At 51.6% G+C, this 17,685-nt stretch overlaps 1 protein-coding gene across 3 annotated transcripts in view; it reads right to left on the bottom strand.

Moving 5' to 3' along the window:
- Nucleotides 1-16,845, bottom strand: part of WHRN (whirlin) — a 57,638-nt gene extending 40,793 nt beyond the window's left edge. The window contains exon 1 of one of the 3 annotated variants that reach the window (XM_052815537.1): nucleotides 16,066-16,845. In XM_052815537.1, coding sequence (XP_052671497.1) covers nucleotides 16,066-16,665 — 600 coding nt within the window. In that variant the 5' untranslated portion in view covers nucleotides 16,666-16,845. The remainder of the gene's footprint in view (nucleotides 1-16,065) is intronic. The other 2 variants (XM_052815535.1, XM_052815536.1) reach the window with 2 other exon arrangements.
- Between the last annotated feature and the right edge of the window lie 840 nt (nucleotides 16,846-17,685).

The raw sequence follows: 17,685 nt of genomic DNA, 5'->3' as shown, positions 1-17,685 counted from the left end.
CTCACTGGGACAATGGAGCTATTTCTGAGTCCACTGTCCACCCCAGGGTACCACTCTCAAACAGGCACCATGGCATAGGGGTCCATCTGTGCTTCAGGGCACAGTTTAGCTTCCTGACCCAAAGCGCCTTCATAAGCTGCCACGCAGACAGGCTCAGGATGATCTGAACTCCACTGCAATGGGCTGGGGGTGGCAGGGAGGTTTCTCACCTACCCTAGAGCTACTGGTGCAGAGTGACCCCTATGAGATGGGGTACAGCCCCCACACAAACATTCTCCACTCATTCAAACTAGAACCATCTCTATGAAAACCTCTTTTAAGCCTGCATGATGTCATTTACTTACCTAGGTACCGAGACAGAAAACAGCACTGACAGTCCCATGAGCAAAGACTCATCTCTGAATGAGGATGCAACTCCTCATCAAGCACAGGCAAATGATGAGGATAATCAGTGATTAGTCCAACTGTACAGGGTTACAGTCCTCCCCCTACCACAGAAATGCCATATGATCCCAACTGACACACTCCCACCCTTCTTCCCCCCTAAATGAAAGAGCAGGCTCTCCATTTGCATTGATCCTGGGCATTCCTCACCTGCATATGTTCATACAATGCCTCAAAGCCAGCTGCTGAATGTCACTGTAATTTAAGGAAGGAGCAAAAAAAAAAAAACCTCAGAGCTGAGGCCAGGTCAGGAGCACACACAGGGCCCTCCACAAGCTGCTCTCCCTCCTTTCTCCCCACATTCACTGCCACCCTGTTCCCATGCAGGTCTCCGGGACTGATGCAGGGATCCTGTTTCCTCCCTTCCTCAGAGCATCCATCCCGGCAGGGGGGACGACACCGAAGATAACCCTGTGGGGTTTCTACCACACAGGAGAGATACCAGGCACAGGAGAAGTGACCACACGCAGGCAGAGCCCCTGGTTCCACGCTGGGCACCAGGGAGCTTTCACAGCCTGCCCTGAGGACAGGGCAGTGGTGGTCGCTGAAGGCTGGCAGCAGGCAGAGCACTGGCTGCTCCTGTCCTGCCTCAGCTAAATGTCATCCCCTGAAAGAGCAGAACAGCAGCAGAGCTGCTCTCTGGAGGCACAGTAAAGTTTCCAGGGACGAGAGGCCAGAGATTTACAAGGGACTTTTTATGTCCCCCTGCAGCTCCCTTGACAAAGCCACCAGGAGATGGGATCTCAGTCAGCAGGGAGATGTTTTATGCATGAAGGTGACAGCAGAGAGCAGGGAGGCGAGGAGAGCAGCCGTCTGGCTCGAGGCACCAGGCTGGGCCAGGGCTCCCCAGCAGCCTCAGTACAAGAGGAGACACGAGGAGGGAATAACAGAAGCTGGCGGTGCCCATCGGGACGTTGCTGGTGACAGTCTCTCCCAGCAGAAGGCAGAGCTGCAGCAGGCAGTCTGGTGACACTCTGTGTAGTCCTTTATGCATTTACTGAGGCCTCTCAAGTACTCAGTGAGTGAAGCAGTTTTCTGCCCAGCACAGTGTTTCTCCCCCAACACATTCCCACTGCTAACACCTATTGACGAGCTAGTGCAGGACTGTAACAGTACCCCGACAGAGGCCTTCCCTACACCGAGGAGCCCTTCAGGACACAGCTCTGCTGGCCTCCTAGCCACTCGCACTGGCAAGTGACCCGCACCTTTTGGGTGATCACAGGTCGGGGAGGACAGTGACACCCACAAAGAACTTATCTTACTGCTGTGAGGCAGAGTGGGACCATCCTTGCGGCTCAACGATGGTAAGCCACTGATATCGACCTCAGTGGCTGGGGATTCCAGTTACTTGTCCTTGTGCTAGGTGCTAAACACAAAGGAATGGCACTTGCCTCAAGAAACGCAAGTGAGAAAGAGCAAGCAGAAAGAGGAGAAGCAATGCGGGAAACACCTGTCCAAGGTGACCCCACAAAGCCCTGAGAAAGTTGGCGAGAGCCCCATTCTCTGGTCATGGTGTCACATCCACTCAGTGACACTGCCCCTGCGCATGGCTGTCTCCATGCCTCCCACTCCAACCCTGACCTGCTTTCCAGCGCTGCCTTCTACACATCAGGCTACTCCTCAGCCCCCATCTGCTCCCACCCTGCCCCACCTGATTCACAGCCTGCAGCAGATGGCCCCTGCCATCACATGCAGCTTCCGTACAGCTCCCACCCTCTCCGGTTAAACTCACTTTTTCTCAGCTTTATAACGAAGGGCCATGACATGAGCAAACCCTTCACCCAGCTACAAGGTGGTAGGAGAGCTGTAGGCCATTGGGCACCCCCGAACCATGCAGAACTTGTCTGTATATACTGGCATGCAGGTGTATATACTGTATGCAGATGTATAACAGCATTGCAGGCACCACTGACAAACACACATGTAGGTAAAAAGCAGTAGCTCAACAGGACACAGCAACACTGTGGGACCATTTAAGAGAGCTGGAGTTAAACAGCTGATGTTTTTCCCCAGAAGATGGTCTCCCACAGCCCAGATTCAACAGGCCTTCAGGCATGCACTTTTAAATGAGCAAGCATTTAAGCCTCTGCCTAGAACATACTTAAGTACAGGTCTGAAATCCAGCCAGCGAAGCCCATTTGTAAACTCAATCTATTTGTAATCTGATTTTTGAATATATTTTTAACTCATGAGCTTGCATCAATTTGAATAGATTATTTTTATTAATTTTAGGATAAATTAGTTTTAGGTTTGTATCAGCTCGGGGGGGTAAATCCTTCTTCAACCACAAGCACAAATAGCCAGAGAAACCCTGCTTTTAACCTCCACTAGAAGCACGTCTGCTCCAGTAAGCTGAAGTACAGCTCCTGTCTGAGGAAGAGGCCTAGCATGAGCGCTGGAGGTTGAGGAGCAGAAAGCTTGCTCAGCACCACCCGTGTCCTCCCTCTGGCCACCGGAGTCTTGTCAAAAATCACAGGATGGTCAGTGCAAACCACTTCCCCACCCCGGTGACCACTAAAGTCAGTTTTGTTCAAACATTCGAGCTTCCAGGAAGCTTTTTATTCATTAGGCAGCCACCAGCTATTCAACTAAAGCTGCCATGGCTATGAGAGGAGATGAGAAGGGAAGCAGTGTTTTCCCTCAGGTAACAGCACTGCATGCGCTCCATAATGAAGCACAGCAGGTACATGAACGAGATCTGGCACAGGCCTATAAAACATTTGTACATCCACACACTGAACTAGACTTTAACAAAGCACTTGGCATGCAGAGCTGCAAAGTGATGAGGCATCAGGTGAGGCAAACGGGAGAAGCTTCCATCGTACATCCAAACAGAGACAGAAATCACTATCAGCTGCTTTGGTGAGCTCCAAGTGAGCAGAGCTACTATCCACTTCCCTGCACAGGAAGAAACTCTGCACTTCCCCCTCTGGTGGTTTTTTCTGGCTTTACCAAGGCTGGTGCATCTGTTCCTCTTCTGGTTTACCAGAGTGCCCCGCCTGGTACCTGGGGAGATGAGGTCTGTTACCCTTGGGGGTAAGAGAGGAAAAACAATGGTCCCAGTGTGTCCTGGTTTCAGCTGGGATAGAGTTAATTGTCTTCCTAGTAGCTGGTATAGTGCTGTGTTTTGGGTTCAGTATGAGAAGAATGTTGATAACACACTGATGTTTTCAGTTGTTGCTAAGTAATGTTTAGCCTAAAGTCAAGGATTTTTCAGCTTCTGATGCCCAGCCAGCAAGAAGGCTGGAGGGGCACAACAAGTTGGGAGGGGACACAGCCAGGGCAGCTGACTCAAAGTGGCCAACGGGGTATTCCATACCATGTAACATCATGCCCAGTATATAAACTGGGGGGACTTGGCCAGGGTGGGGGCGGATTGCTGCTCGGGAACTAACTAGGCATCGGTTGGTGAGCAATTGCATTGTGCATCGCTTGTATATGCCAACCCTTTCAATCCTTTTATTATTATTATTGTCATTTTATTATCATTATTGGTTTCTTCTTTTCTGTTCTATTAAACTGTTCTTATCTCAACCCATGAGTTTTACTTTTTTTTTCTCTGATTCTCTCCCCCATCTCACTGGGTGGGGGGCAGTGGGCTGTGGGGGGCGCTGCATGGTGCTTAGTTGCTGGCTGGGGTTAAACCACAACACAGTGGTATAGAAGAGACCTCTGGAACAGGACCTGCTGAGAGGAGGCAGTTCCCTGGAAGTGGTGCCGTGGTCTTGTGGGTCAGCAGCCCCTGGACAGGGACCGTTTCTGCACTGCATAGCCTTTGACTCACCTGTGCCATTGAGGCCTGTTCCCATCCAACATACAAAATCAACCCCATGCTGACCTGTGGGGCTTAACCCATCTCCGCCTAGCTCCCAGAAGCCTACAAGTCAGCCATTGGGATCCCCAGCACAGCTGCCATGCCAGCAGAGCCAACAGCCTCCACTGGCTTTTTCTATTTACCACCCCTGTGCTTTGACAGGGTGTAGCCTTTGGAGCAGGAGCCAAAAAACCTCCAGGCATTACAGATCCTGCCACTGACTCCTGCCATAGTAAGTAGCTTCCCATTTTTCACTGCCTCAGTTTCCCTGTATTGAGGCTGACAATGCTTTCTGCTTTTGGAAAGAATGCTGAGGCAACCCCAACAGCGAGTCCCCCGCAAGCAGGTTCATCTGGATTTTCCACCCAGGCACAGAAGGCAGACCCAGGAAGGCTTTCTCGCCAAGCTTGGGGCACACGAGAGACATGTGCCCTCAGCTGCTCCTCCCCTGCTCCACCCCTTTTCATCCCATCAGTTCTGCTAATATACATCACCAGGCTCTTGGCAGCTTTCAGTCTGGAGGAAACAAGGTTGATTTGACATCCCAAAGAAGTTTGCAGGTAATTTTCTCATCCACTGAGCATGATTATCCAGAACCTTTGGAAAGTTAGCAGCACACGATAATGACTCTCTCCTGCCAGCTGTTCTTCAGGTCATTATGAAGTGCTTTGGGAGAAGCCTCCCTCTAAAGGATGCTCTAGCCCCAACACTGGCTCCTATGAGGAATCCAAGCGATCACCATAGTGGAGCATTTGCCTTAAATTTCTTAATACCATCTTGGTCCTGACAATTTTTATTGCTACAGCACTGGGATACAGAGTAGATTTAATGGGGCCATTTATGCCTGCTACTGAGGTAATGAAGTGCAGCCTACCGCCGCACTACCACCGGGCCAGGATCTTACCGCTCGCTTTACAATCAAAGCAAGGCCAGGCCTGGGTAAGCCAGAGGGCTGCAGAGTGCTTCATGCAGCACCGCTCCTCTACAATTCAGTATGCAGCTGTGGCTGGGTGTTAGAGTACCCAAGGAAACCAATTCAGAATGAGAATGGAGGTGGAAGTCTTGCCTCTAATAAAAGAAAGTGCTTTGGGTGTAGAGGTGCTGCAAAAATGGAAATCATTAATAGCCATCCAAGGAGGCAAGAGCAAAGGCTAATGGGCTGAGCTGGAGAGGCAATGGGTGTTCATGAAAGACCTCAGGGACACGCCAGTGCTAGGGGACGATGGCAACTGCATTACAAACAGGCAACTCAGCAGCACAGTCAGGATGGAACGTTTTTGAGCCAAGGATGCGGCACCAAAACCGTTCATCACAGGGAGAGGAGGCGGCGATTGTCAGGGCATCAGAGAGCACAACAGCCACTGCTGCTCACCAGAGCCAGCTCCGCTCACCTTACCTCCCTCCTCAGCAAGAGCAGAGCGCCTTGTTCTCCAGGGACACGGTGTGGAGAGGAGTCCTGGCATCCACTGGGAGCAGCCAGTAGCCTGGGCAGACTTTGTGCTGAGGGACAGAGCCCAGATACAGCCTCTGGTTGGAGCTCTGCACTGCCAGGACCATTGCCATGGGCTTCACTTCCCTCTCCCATGAGGAGTAGCTGGTGCTGGCTCTGCTAAGCCAGCTGGGAGCCCCAGGACATGGGTGGAGCCAGTCCTGGATGGGCAGGTTCAGACCAGTATCCAGGGGCAGATCCAGCCCTAAAACATCTTTACCCGGCTGTCCCAGCAAGCAGGATTATTCTCTCCTCTGTTTCATTTTAATTTAATTTCTTAGGGCTGGTTAGAGGGGGCTGACTGACCATCTGGGAATCAGAAGTGCTAATTACTGATAGACCAAGGACCACAGGCAGCTTCTTCAACACATCTTTCCCTGCCATTGCACAAGCATTTTGGCCAGCAGGGACCATATCTACGACAAAGGGCAGGACCCACTTTCCAGCTGATCTCCCTGAACATCAAGCAATTGGCAGGAATTATTTTCCAGCCCTATCACATTGGCTTCTCCCACACCATGCATCCACCCTGGCCTCCTGAAATGTGTTTGCAGAGGGTCCCAACAACCCATCTGAGCACAGGATTCTGGCCAGCTGCATTGGCCCCTTGGTGGAGGGGGAGGTTTATGACAGGTTTCCACCACTGTATCCTCCTCCCTTGTAAACCCTGGTCCCTGTGCCCGGCAGCCTAGCTACTGCTGGAACATTCAGCACTTTGCCCTTCCCCACTCCCAGGGAGATGCCACAGTGCCAGCAAGCTGGCACAAGTCCACTGACCTCGATTTTGCTGTCAGCCCTACTTATAAAGCAACAACAGCAAGCGAGAGGGCCAGCACCTGCCCACACAAATATGGGTGCTTCATTCCCATGAAGCAGGTCACCCCAACTCCCTGGGACAAAAGGAAAAGCATTTCGGGCCCATGGAGAGAAAGGATAGGCGCTGCATGGGAATACTACAAGGGAGAACTTCTTTCCTCACAGACACGCAAGTTGTCTTGTGTCCGGTGACTGCAGAGATATCACCACAAAAGCAACAGCGTAATTCACCTGCAAGCTCTTTGGGAAAGCGTGTTATTTGACAGGCATACTGAACCTAACTCATTTGCAGTGGACCATTAAATAAAATAATTCCACCTCCTTAAACCCCTCTGCAGAATCAGACAGTGCAGACTGCATCTCCATTTCCTTTCTCAAGCCATTTCAGGGACTTCCTACATGTTGTTCAGTGCTGCTGTGTTTTGCTCCAGAATCAGATAAAATCTGGCTTTGCCCCATCTATAATGCATTTGAAGACCGTGGTATGAAAGGTTTAACACTGGCACCACAGTGTGCAAGCACACCTGCTAGAAGACAAGCTTAAGGAAATAATTTAGTTGAATCTGGGGATGAGTGCCAAAACATTTAGCAGGGAAACAAGTCACCAATTGCCTAGAAATGTTATTAGAAGAAGCAAGTGCCAGAAGGAAGGGCAGATTGATTCCATAAGGCCACTGATCCTCTGACAACACTCTATTTAATTATCAAGTCCTTTGAGAGTGAAGTAGATTGCTTAAAATAGTCAAAAAAGGAAACACACATCTCCTGTACCCACAGTTATTACCTTTTAAAAAACCCAAAACCCAAAGCAACACACAATGCAGCATGTTCTTTCCTAAGATCAACACTGGCAGCTGCCACTCTTCCTGAAACCCACCTGTAACAGGCCATTCTTGCCCAGCACATCTTGCATTACTGAAGGCTTCCCACACCCGCCTTCAGAATTTTCCCCTTGTTCTTTCCACTTCTCGAGGGCATCAAAATGTTGAAAGCTGTGTAAAAGCATCTTCCAGGCCTTCAAAAATTCCCCCAGTAGGAACACAGATGTCAGAAATCAATGGCGATTAATCACCAGTATTCTTCTGGCAGCCTGAATAAAATATGTGTCTCATACGGATACAGCCCACTCACTTACCTTCGCCGCTAATGAAATGAGCAATCTATTCCAATTCATTCTGTTAGTGGGTAGATCACAGTTTGATACAAGAAGCATTAACTATGAGCCATCCTCCCCCTTGCTACAGACACAAGCTGCTTTCTTCCGGCAATAATAGACTCTCCAGAGCTGTTTGGCTTCTTGGGCTGCTCAGATAATGGGCATCCAAGCACTCGCTCCATTTGCAAGCTGCAAAGGTCAGTGCGGAGGTTATCAATCATTGAAGTACCACGCAATTTTGTACCAAGTCCCCCAAAAGTAAGGCACAGACTTGAAAAAATGCTGCAAAGGGGAAAGAAATGCAGAGATGCCACAGGAGGGAGGCAGAGGGAGCTTTTGCAGCACGCTCCAGCACCATGGAGGGAACAATTTGCAGAAGTTTGTCTAACCACTATTTCCTGCACTATCCTGGGGTGTTCCTGCTGGACCCAGGTGGACTTGGGTAGTTTTAAGCTTGTGGGCTCAGCTAGACTGAGCAAAACCATCTCAGTGCCAGTGGGAACGATGAGGCTCCCCGTGTCTGCTATGGAGGGGAGGGGGCTGCAGGGGCAGGACCGTGAGACGTTTTACAGAGAGATTGATTGAGCCCTATCAGCTAAATAGTTCCTCCGCTGGCAGAAAGGACAGAGCAGAAGGCAGCAGGCAGAGGCACTACCCACCTGCCTGCCCCCAAAAGCTCACTCCAGGGATCCTCTGCAGGCAGGACAAATAAGACTACGACAGCTCCCACTACACACCTTGGTTAAGGCCAAGTTTGCCAGGTGCCATACAAACGCATAGAGAGAGATTGTCCCCTATGACATGTCCCCCCAGACTGCAGTCTGTAGCCATAAATAAGATGCTTTGGATCAAGTGTATCCCCTCTCCACCTTGCTTGACAAAGACCAGGGAACTGCTTCTGTGCAGAGGAACCAGGAGACTCATCTGCACTGACGTATGCGAACAGCTTGTCCCTGTGTGGGGAGGACGTGCGGCTGGGGCAGGCAGGAACGAAGAAAACTGGTACAAGAAAAAGGTGACAGAGGCAGGTGGAGAGAGAAATAAATAGAAGGAGGGATGAAGGGAAGCGGAGGCACTCCAGATGGAGTGCTGGATGAGAGGAACCAGAGAGGAAAGCAGTGGGTAACACAGCATAGGGGACGGGGGGTGTGAAATGGCCTCCCTGTCAGGAAGACAAATGGGAATTGCAGGAGGCACAGTCCAACCTCTCCCCCTCTACCAAGGCAAAGGCGACAGCAGTTTGGCTTTCAAGTAGTGGCACTTATGCAAATACATGCAAATTGATGCATAATTATGGTGATTGCATACATTTAGCCCCAAGGCATCAGGAAGCCCATGTCCCTTTCACCTGGAAAGGTCAAATGAAATCCTAGCTCCAGGGCCCTCTCCCTAACCCTTCCGAGGGCTGACATCCCCCATCCCTGCTTCGGGACAACAGCTCTGTAACCTCCCACCCCCTCAAAGCTGGTCACTGCCCAGTGTATCCCTCAGGCAAATTCAGGACAGTTTTAACAAGAGCAGAAAACTCCACAAAGCTTTATTTCAACGCAAGCCTGGAAAGCTGTTTAGGTGCTTTCTGGGATGGGGGGTGTGCATGAGGGGGATCTAGGTCAAAGCACCCCCCGCTGCTGGCTTCCTCTTGTCTTCTCTTTCTACTCCACACTAAACAATGCTGAAAAATATCATGAGAACCACCAACAAACCCATGTTGTCTAGATATGGTTAGTTACTTGGTGGAAAAACTAACTTTGAAAGAATCGATGGGGGGAAATGAGCAAGACACTTGACTAAGCACCAAGGATACCCAGTCAGTGCCTGCACAAAGCAGAGGCCCTTCCAGCCTTCCCTGCCAGCACATCCCACCCCGAGAGGCTCAGATGCAGTTTCTGAGTCCAGCAACAAGAAGCTGGCAGGAACAGAGTTCCTCCAGCCTGCCCAGGTCCCTGCTTCACCTGTATTTACTAAGCACTTGGTGGTCCGTGACAGGAAGAATTCACAGAGCATCCAGTCAAAAGAAACTAAGCCAAATCATTTTAGCAGATGCATTGTCAGTTCAGGCGAGGGGATTTAGAGCCGAATAATTCTCCAAGCAGACGTGGCTGTGGCATTGAGGAAGGCGTCAAGAAAATCCATCATCTTCCCTGAGGACAGAAGAACCGAGTAAAAGATATTTTAACTCGCCAGCTATACTGCACATTAACGCTTTTGTTTTCTTCTAATGGACACTGGAAGGAAAGACAGGCTTTTACCCTTTGGGTTATCTTATCAGTTTCTCTACTGAGGCAAAACTTTTTATTTACAAGGAGCCCACTAAATAACATTTATGCTCCAAGAACTCAGGGATGCCCTAACAATACTAACCCTGATGAACAAGCCAATACCAATGCCAAGTACTATCATCTTTGCATTATGAGGAGAGGAGAGATTAAGGACCTCATTCTAATCTTTCACATCAGTATAATGTCATTTGATTTCATTAGGGCTGATTGTGATTTGCTGGTGTAATGAAGGGAAACAGATGACTGAGTAACTTGCCCACTGAGGGAAATCAGTGGCAGAGCAGCAAATATAACCTACTCCTAACTCCAGTGCAACAGCTAAACCCACATTCCCAGAGATGCTCTCTGTAAGTGCAAGTTCACCCCGCTCCAAGTTACACATTATATTAATTTGATCAGCTCAGATTAGCTCACAGTGACGATGGAGCATTGCCTCTCAGCCCCGCAGTCAGGCCCTCAGTACTAGGTGAGGTCCAGCGCTCGAGCCTGCAGGTCATCAGCTCTGCCTGTGAAACCAAGAACATCACTTGCCAGATCTACACTCTGTCAGTGCCATGAGCCATTCCCTTTAAGAAGCATTAAAACTAATTTAACATGCAGATGCCTCCAAGGTCAACAGTGACCTTTTTCCCTCCCTCTTTTTCCTAGAGGGAGATCCTGGTGACTTTATACTTCCCACCCTCTCCCTTGCAGCTCAGCTGGCTACGGAAGTTAAAATGGAAACTGTCTGCAGGACAGAAAAGCAGAGCAGAAGCCTGTGGCATTGCACAGCACCTGCGTTTTAAGCTGTAGGTGCTTTTTTGTGTGCAGTTCTTGGGGTTTTTTTGCTGTTTCTAAGCAGACCCAGAGACCAAGGAATAGGTTACCACTCTAACTATTGGGGTAGATGCTAGTCACATCCTTCTTTTCCATGCTCCAGCTACCTGAGATCCCTTGGGAAGGGGAGAGGTTTCTAGTGTCTGGATCAGTCAGTGACTTCTAAAAATACAGAGACAAGCAAGCAGGCATTTAAAGAAACAAGGCTGATATCTTTACAGAGTCAGGGGATCAATGTACTGCTTTCACTCCTCATTATTCCCAACCATGACTGTGTGTGATGGTCCACAACTCCAAGTACTTGGAAGGGTTAAAAACCAACCAAAGAAACCAAGCTGCATTCACTCCTACTAGCTGTTACAATGCCTGTATAGTACAGTGGTGATTACCAACTACATCAAATAAGCAGTCTCAGATAATGATAATCAATTAATTGGGCATCACAAGAAACAACGAAATGAGATTTGCTTTCTTGTAAGCTGCCTGGAAAGTAGAATTGCTCTAAATATGCTTCCAAGGCTCAGGGCTGCACGTCTCTTCTGTCACTTCTCAGCGGTCTTTTAGCAATACCACAAGTGCCTTTAGCAGAAGCAGCCGGAGCCCTTTCTACCTCATATGAAATATTATGGTCTCTGAAGAGATCACCTTGTTTGCCATCATGAAAGTCCAAATGAATAGAACATAAACAGAATTTTAATATCCTTTTAATTATTTTTAAATGCCCACTTGACACTACCAGAGCAGGACACGGAAAGGCTGGTTTGGAAGGAGTGAAAACCTCTGCCTGAGCAGAGAGCCTGTGGCGGCTGCCGATGCGATCCCCCTCTGTCGCAGGCGAGCCTTCCCAGGCAGGGCTGGAGCAGGGAGCAACCCGCCGGCGGGAGGGAGAGCCGGCAGGCTGGCAGAGCACGGCGCTGCGTTCTGGAGACCTTTGCCTTGCCAGTAACAGCTCTGCCTCATCACAAGCCTTCCCCTGGCCCCACCATGCCTGCAGCAAAACCCTCAGCCTCTCTCCAAAGACACTTGGAAGAATCCAAGACCATGGACTTGAACTACCCCAGTTCCTTCACAATAAACTTGATGTGAGCCCACTGACTTTGGCAAAGCTACCACAGATTTACAGCAAGATGAAAGAATCACGGTCACTAAGACCAATGCATACAAATTAGTCTAGTTTTGGTGATTAAGCTGTCAGCATGAACAGAAAGACACAGCAGGGCAAATGGTGGCATCAGTGCCGCTCTTTTGAGGCTGGTGTAGCTTGTTACCCCAAATCCTCGATCAGGAATGAGCCATCAGAGTCATGGTACTTTACACTTTCCCTTGTTCCATTCTTCCCTAAACGATTTAAAGGACATAAAAACCTGCTGCAAAGCAACAAAAGTCAGGGGTGGGGGAGAAAGTGAGTGTGAGTGTAATGCAAACCTCAGAGTAGAGGAGAATTACCTCCCTGTGTAACGTTTTGATGGTCTAAACCTGCAAGCACCTCAATTTTAACTACTCTGGACAAAACATTACAGCTTATCAATACAAACTTTCAGCAGGACTGCTACAATATCAACTGTGTACTACACAACAAGGCTGATGAAAGCCAGGCGAGCTCTAAAAATACAACAGACAATACAAACTTCTTCACCTACACCATAATTCAAATTACAGTGATCTTTTGCTAAAGTGCACTCTTGAATGCTGGAATGATAGAGCTATAATTGTAATGGAGTCATTTAATTTTGATTTGGATGAAACAGCAAGCATGAAACAGACAAGAAATAAAACTCCACTATTCACATTAAGGTTAAGAAGCTGGTCATTAAGTGAATTGATTTGTAGTGCTTAGGTAATCTTGTCATTTAAGTCAGAATTCCACTTTTTAATCTAATTTATGCTAAAATATCTACAAAGCCCATTGCACTGGTCACAGGCCACCAGTCAGTTTTCAGCTAGGACAGCAAGCAGCTCATTACGTTTGTCTTCTTTGCCCAGTGTTGGGGCAGTTTTCATTTGGTGCCACAATTCCACTTTTGGTACCTCACGGCTCTGAGCAATGCCTGAAAAAACAAGGCAGAAAACAGAAATTGCTCCTACCCCACAGTCAGTGCCTCTCCTCCTAGAGAAGAGTGCTGGAAACAGCTGGGGTACTCCTGTGTGGCCAGACGTGCACAAAAAGAAGGCAACTGAGCTATCACGACTTGTAAAATGAATGCAGTAACAACTGTGTGAATGCTCTTACAAGATTGCACAAATAAGTTAAGACTACATATTTATTCACTGCTCTGTCTGAACAGCTGCCTCACTGTCTGTATTCACAGCTGGGCATCTCCAAGCACCCTGACAGAGAGAAAGTTGATTTTTGCTTCAGTAAGTTCGTCATGCTCACGCCGGAGAGAGCAATGTGCCTGGGAGCAGGCCAGGCCAGCAGTGCAAGAGCCTTCCTGATCTCTGCAATCGTCTTATGCCCTGAAGAACAAGCTTTGACAACTTCTCTCACAACAACATGTTCTGCATATTATGAATAACAACGCTGTCCTAGACAGACAGTTTCTTGCTGCAGGACAGTCAAGATAGGAGTGCAGTACGGGAACGTGCTCCTTCTCAGACAGACGGAGAACCAGACCATCACTCCACACACAAAAATGGGAGCTGTGCTTTAATCAGACAGCTTCTGACAGAGAAAGAGTTCACCACAGCTACTCCTCTAAAGCAGGCAGACAGCGTTTCGGAGATCGAGCTACGCAGCTGTGGGTTTGTATTAAGAAAGCCTCTCTCTGCTCACCTTTTTCCGTTCTCTGTATTTGATCCCGAGTACAGTGTACACATAAATGCCAGGACCAAACCCAGCTCTGTTACAAGCCTGTTTATCCAACGTTTCTCTCTCCACTGATCCACTACAGAGCAGACCAACAGCCATCAGTGAGGATGTCAGGACACGGTGAGGTGTGCTCTGCTCAAGGAGACCAGACCACAGCCAGAGACCTTTGCAGAGCTGTTAACGCTTACATCAAGACTGAGCCCGAGATCCCAGGTTTCCAGGGGAAGAAGAGAACACGGGGTCAAGCCACCCTGTACATCACCACCTCACGTCCCTGCAGCTCTGACACTCTTGCACCCTGTTCCAAAACATTAGACTGAGGTATTTGTGTCTTAACCCCAGGAAAATCTTCCCAAGACTACCCTTTAGCATTGCTGAATGTGATCTACTCTTCACTTCCCCCCCTCCCAAATGCAGCATGCAAGGACAAATTAACACTTGCTTAATTTTAAAATCTCCAAAGGAACTATTAGAGCTGTACTGTAAATCACTCTGCAACTCTTCCCAAGGGAAGGGTTTGTACCACCACTACGTGGGTCATAAACCCTTCTCAGATGTCACCAGAGTGGAGGAGCTCTAGAAGATGCCAGCACAACTGGGTGCTTGATGAAACCGTTGCTTAAAGAAGTTCAGCTCACAAGCAGACAATTTCTAAGCTTCTCTTTCCTATCAGGATCACCTTAACAAAATATAGCTCTTGTCACAGAACAACCCCTTGACAAACTGCATCCTACAGGAATTATTTCTGTGCAGGAAGCACTTAGTTTCACTCAATATTAATAGTGTCTAAAAGACATCACGTACATTATATTAGAGAACAAACAGAAAGTGATGTGAATTACCCAGCGAAGTGGGTTGAATTAGAGATGAAGTCATTTAACAGACCAGAGCATTCCTGACACCTGGTTTCTACCCACCCCAACGCCATAGTCAAAATACAGGGGTTTTTTGCAATCTTCAGGGCACAAAATCGCAGACTAACTTCTGAAAGCTTACACTGCTGCTGTCCTGTGATTAGGAGGGAAAAAAAAAAAAAAAAAAGAATTCCTACAAATCTTTCCTCTGGTCTCAAGATTACCAGGGACTCATTTCCAGCCTAGAAGACATGCCCTTGCTTGGGGCACAGATTTAAAGATGGGGCAGGGAACACGTAGGTTGGCTGTGAAGATGCTGTTCAAAGCTGTACAAGATTAATGCACTGTCGGAGGAATGTACCACATGAAGCAGGCTGCGAACAGAAGCACTTTAGCTTATTATGGAAGAATTAAAGCACAAACAGCTGCAAAACAGTCTTGTCACCCCAGATCCCAGCTCTCCACTCTGCTGCCTACAAATTGCTGCCCTAAAAGTCAATTCTCCAGCTCAATGGGTTTGTGCCTGGCACCGCTGTGCCGTGGGAACACTCCGAGCTGAGCCCACCAGCCACAGGATCATCTCTGTGAACGGTTTGGGTCACTCAAACACAGACTTTGCCTCAAAACACTGAGCTTCAGGTAAAAATCCCACTGTTTATGGAGGTCCCAGCCTTACATGAAAGCTTTTATCGATAGCACCCCTGCCGTTACGTACTACAACAGGTCTCTGGGGCCATATGGAAACATGCTGTGCTGTGGGGAAGAGCCGGGGGCACTTCAGTTGTGTAACTGTTCTCTTTCTCCCCCTGACACAGTCAGAAGGGACCTGCTCCCGCTTTGGGCTCTGTGCAGTCCTGGGGGGGGGGCATCGTTCTGCTTCTCCGTGCCTCAGTTTCTCCACCTTTGGGAGAGCTAGTACATGCCTTAAAACCCGGCTCAAGCAGCTCTCCAACTCCCACAAGCCTCCCAGACTGAAAGGAAGACACAAGCAGCACCGCTACGTTTCAGAGCCGTTGCGATAAAAAAATACCGCCTAGCCCTGAAGGGACGAGCCTGCCGTGTGAGGAGCTGCGGACGACGCCGGTCTGAGCCCCGGCAGCTCGTCACTGCCCGTGCCATCAGCAGGCATCGGTATTTTCACCGTAAACTTTCCGGCTCGGCTTCACGCGCTGCTGGCGCCCCGTATGCCGGCGGGACCAGCCCGATCTTCCCGGTACGACGCAAACCCGGGGCCGCTTCGCTCCGCAAAGGGGCTGCGCGTTTGCACCGCCGCGTCCCGGAGCGGGGGACCCCGGGGCTGAAGCGGGACGGAGCAGCGACCAAAGCCGGAGGGGGTGCAGCCGGACGGGGCGCACAGCGACAACACCCGGGGAAGGAGCCGGGGGCGGGGGGGGACGGGGACGGGACACACACACACGCCCCGAGCGCGACGGGGCGCACGGCGGGCGAAGCGCGGGGCGGGGATGAAGCGGAGCCCGGGAGCGGGCGGAGGCGGCGGGACGGGGCGCACGGCGGCCGAGCGCCGGGCCGGGCCGGGCCGGGGCGGGGGGCGCGGCAGGCGGAGGAGGCCGGTCCGGCGCCGGCTTACCTTGACAGCCTCGGCGTGGGTGACCCTGTCCAAGGACTTGCCGTTGACACCCAGGATCTGGTCGCCGACGCGCAGCCCCTCCCGCTCGGCCAGGGAGCCCGGTTCCACCAGGGACACGTAGATGCCGACGCCGTGCTCGGCCCCGCCGCGGATGCTGAAGCCCAGGCCCTCGTGGGCCTTGCTCCGCCGCAGGGTCACCTGCCGCAGCTCGCCGGGGAGCACCGGCGGCGGGGCGGGGGCCGGCGGGGGGCGGCCGGGCGGCGGCAGGTAGGGCCCCTCGGCGGTGTACTGGTCGAAGAGGAGCTGGTCGGAGCGCGGCAGGACGAGGCGGAGCAGCGGCAGGAGCTGCCGGCGGCGGGGCCCGTCGAGGAGGGCGCGGAGGGAGCGCACCAGGTCGCAGACGTTGCGGCGGCCGTGGTAGGCGTTGAGGCAGAGGATGAAGCGCTCCCGCTCCGCCTCGCTCAGCAGCGCCGTCAGCGCCTGGTGCAGCCGCCGCACGTTAGCCGACAGCGGCCGCGGCGCCGGCCCCGCCGCCGAGCCCACCGAGCCCGACGAGGAGGAGGAGGAGTGCACCGACACGCCGTCCAGCTCCGCGCTCATCGCGCCGCGCCGGACCGGACCCCGCCGGCTCGGACCGGCTCGAACCGGACCGGACCGGACCGGGCCCGACCCCGCCGGCTCGGACCGGCTCGAACCGGACCGGACCGGACCGGACCCGCCGCCCCGGCCGGCGCCGCACGCGCCACTCCACCTGGCCGCGCGCTCGCCGGCGCCTCGCGGCGGCTCCCCAGGAAGTGACGTGCCCGCCGTTGCCGGGAGACGGGTTATACAGAGCGGCCCCGCCGGCGGGACCGCGCCCCCGCCCCGCCCCAGCGCCCCGCCCTCCCGGGAGTGGCAATTAGCGCCGCCGCTCATTACCGCCGGGGCGGGGGAGGAGGAGGCGGCACCGGTTGTCCGGGGCGGTACCAGCCCTGCCCCGGGACCGCCCGCCGCCCGGGCTGAGGCCTGCGCGCAGCTCATCGCAGGAGTGAGCCGCGCGGTAACTGCGGTCACCTCAGTCAGGGAGCCGGTCCCCGGGGTGGTGGCGCAGGCGGGAGCTGCCTGGCTGGCGGAACGGCAGGTCGGGGTGGACAGCGACAACAGAAAAGCCATCCGCTCTTCCTCAGGCCCGGCACAGGAGAAGATCGCTTTTCCCAGGCCCGTCCGTCCCGCTGGAGGGCTTCCACACCCACCCGGGGCCTGCCGTCCCACCCAGCACATCAGCACAGCATACTGGAAGAAGACACTCAGGAAAGCCACGCTGGCGAGCAGGAGGAATCAGCTTGCACCCCAGGAGAACAGCCTGCCCGGGGCACACAGAACCCGTTACGTGACCCGTATGGCTGTTTTCCCATTGCCCAGTGTGCCAGACAGCGGGTTGTCATTAGGTTATGGTACTGGTAATTAGTTATAACTGGTAAGTTAGTGTACGGGTAATTCATCCATTCAGCCGTGATTCAGCAGAGAACCTCAGCGCAGGCTTCCTTTTAATCACAGGTCAATGGGATTTAGGCACGTGCATTACTGACAGGGTGTTGAAGCAATTTATGATGTCAGGCTTGGAGTCAAACCCAAACTCAC

Source organism: Harpia harpyja, chromosome 19 (assembly GCF_026419915.1).
Source record: "Harpia harpyja isolate bHarHar1 chromosome 19, bHarHar1 primary haplotype, whole genome shotgun sequence".
NCBI classification, from domain to species: domain Eukaryota; kingdom Metazoa; phylum Chordata; class Aves; order Accipitriformes; family Accipitridae; genus Harpia; species Harpia harpyja.
This window is presented reverse-complemented; position numbering and strand designations above follow the sequence as displayed.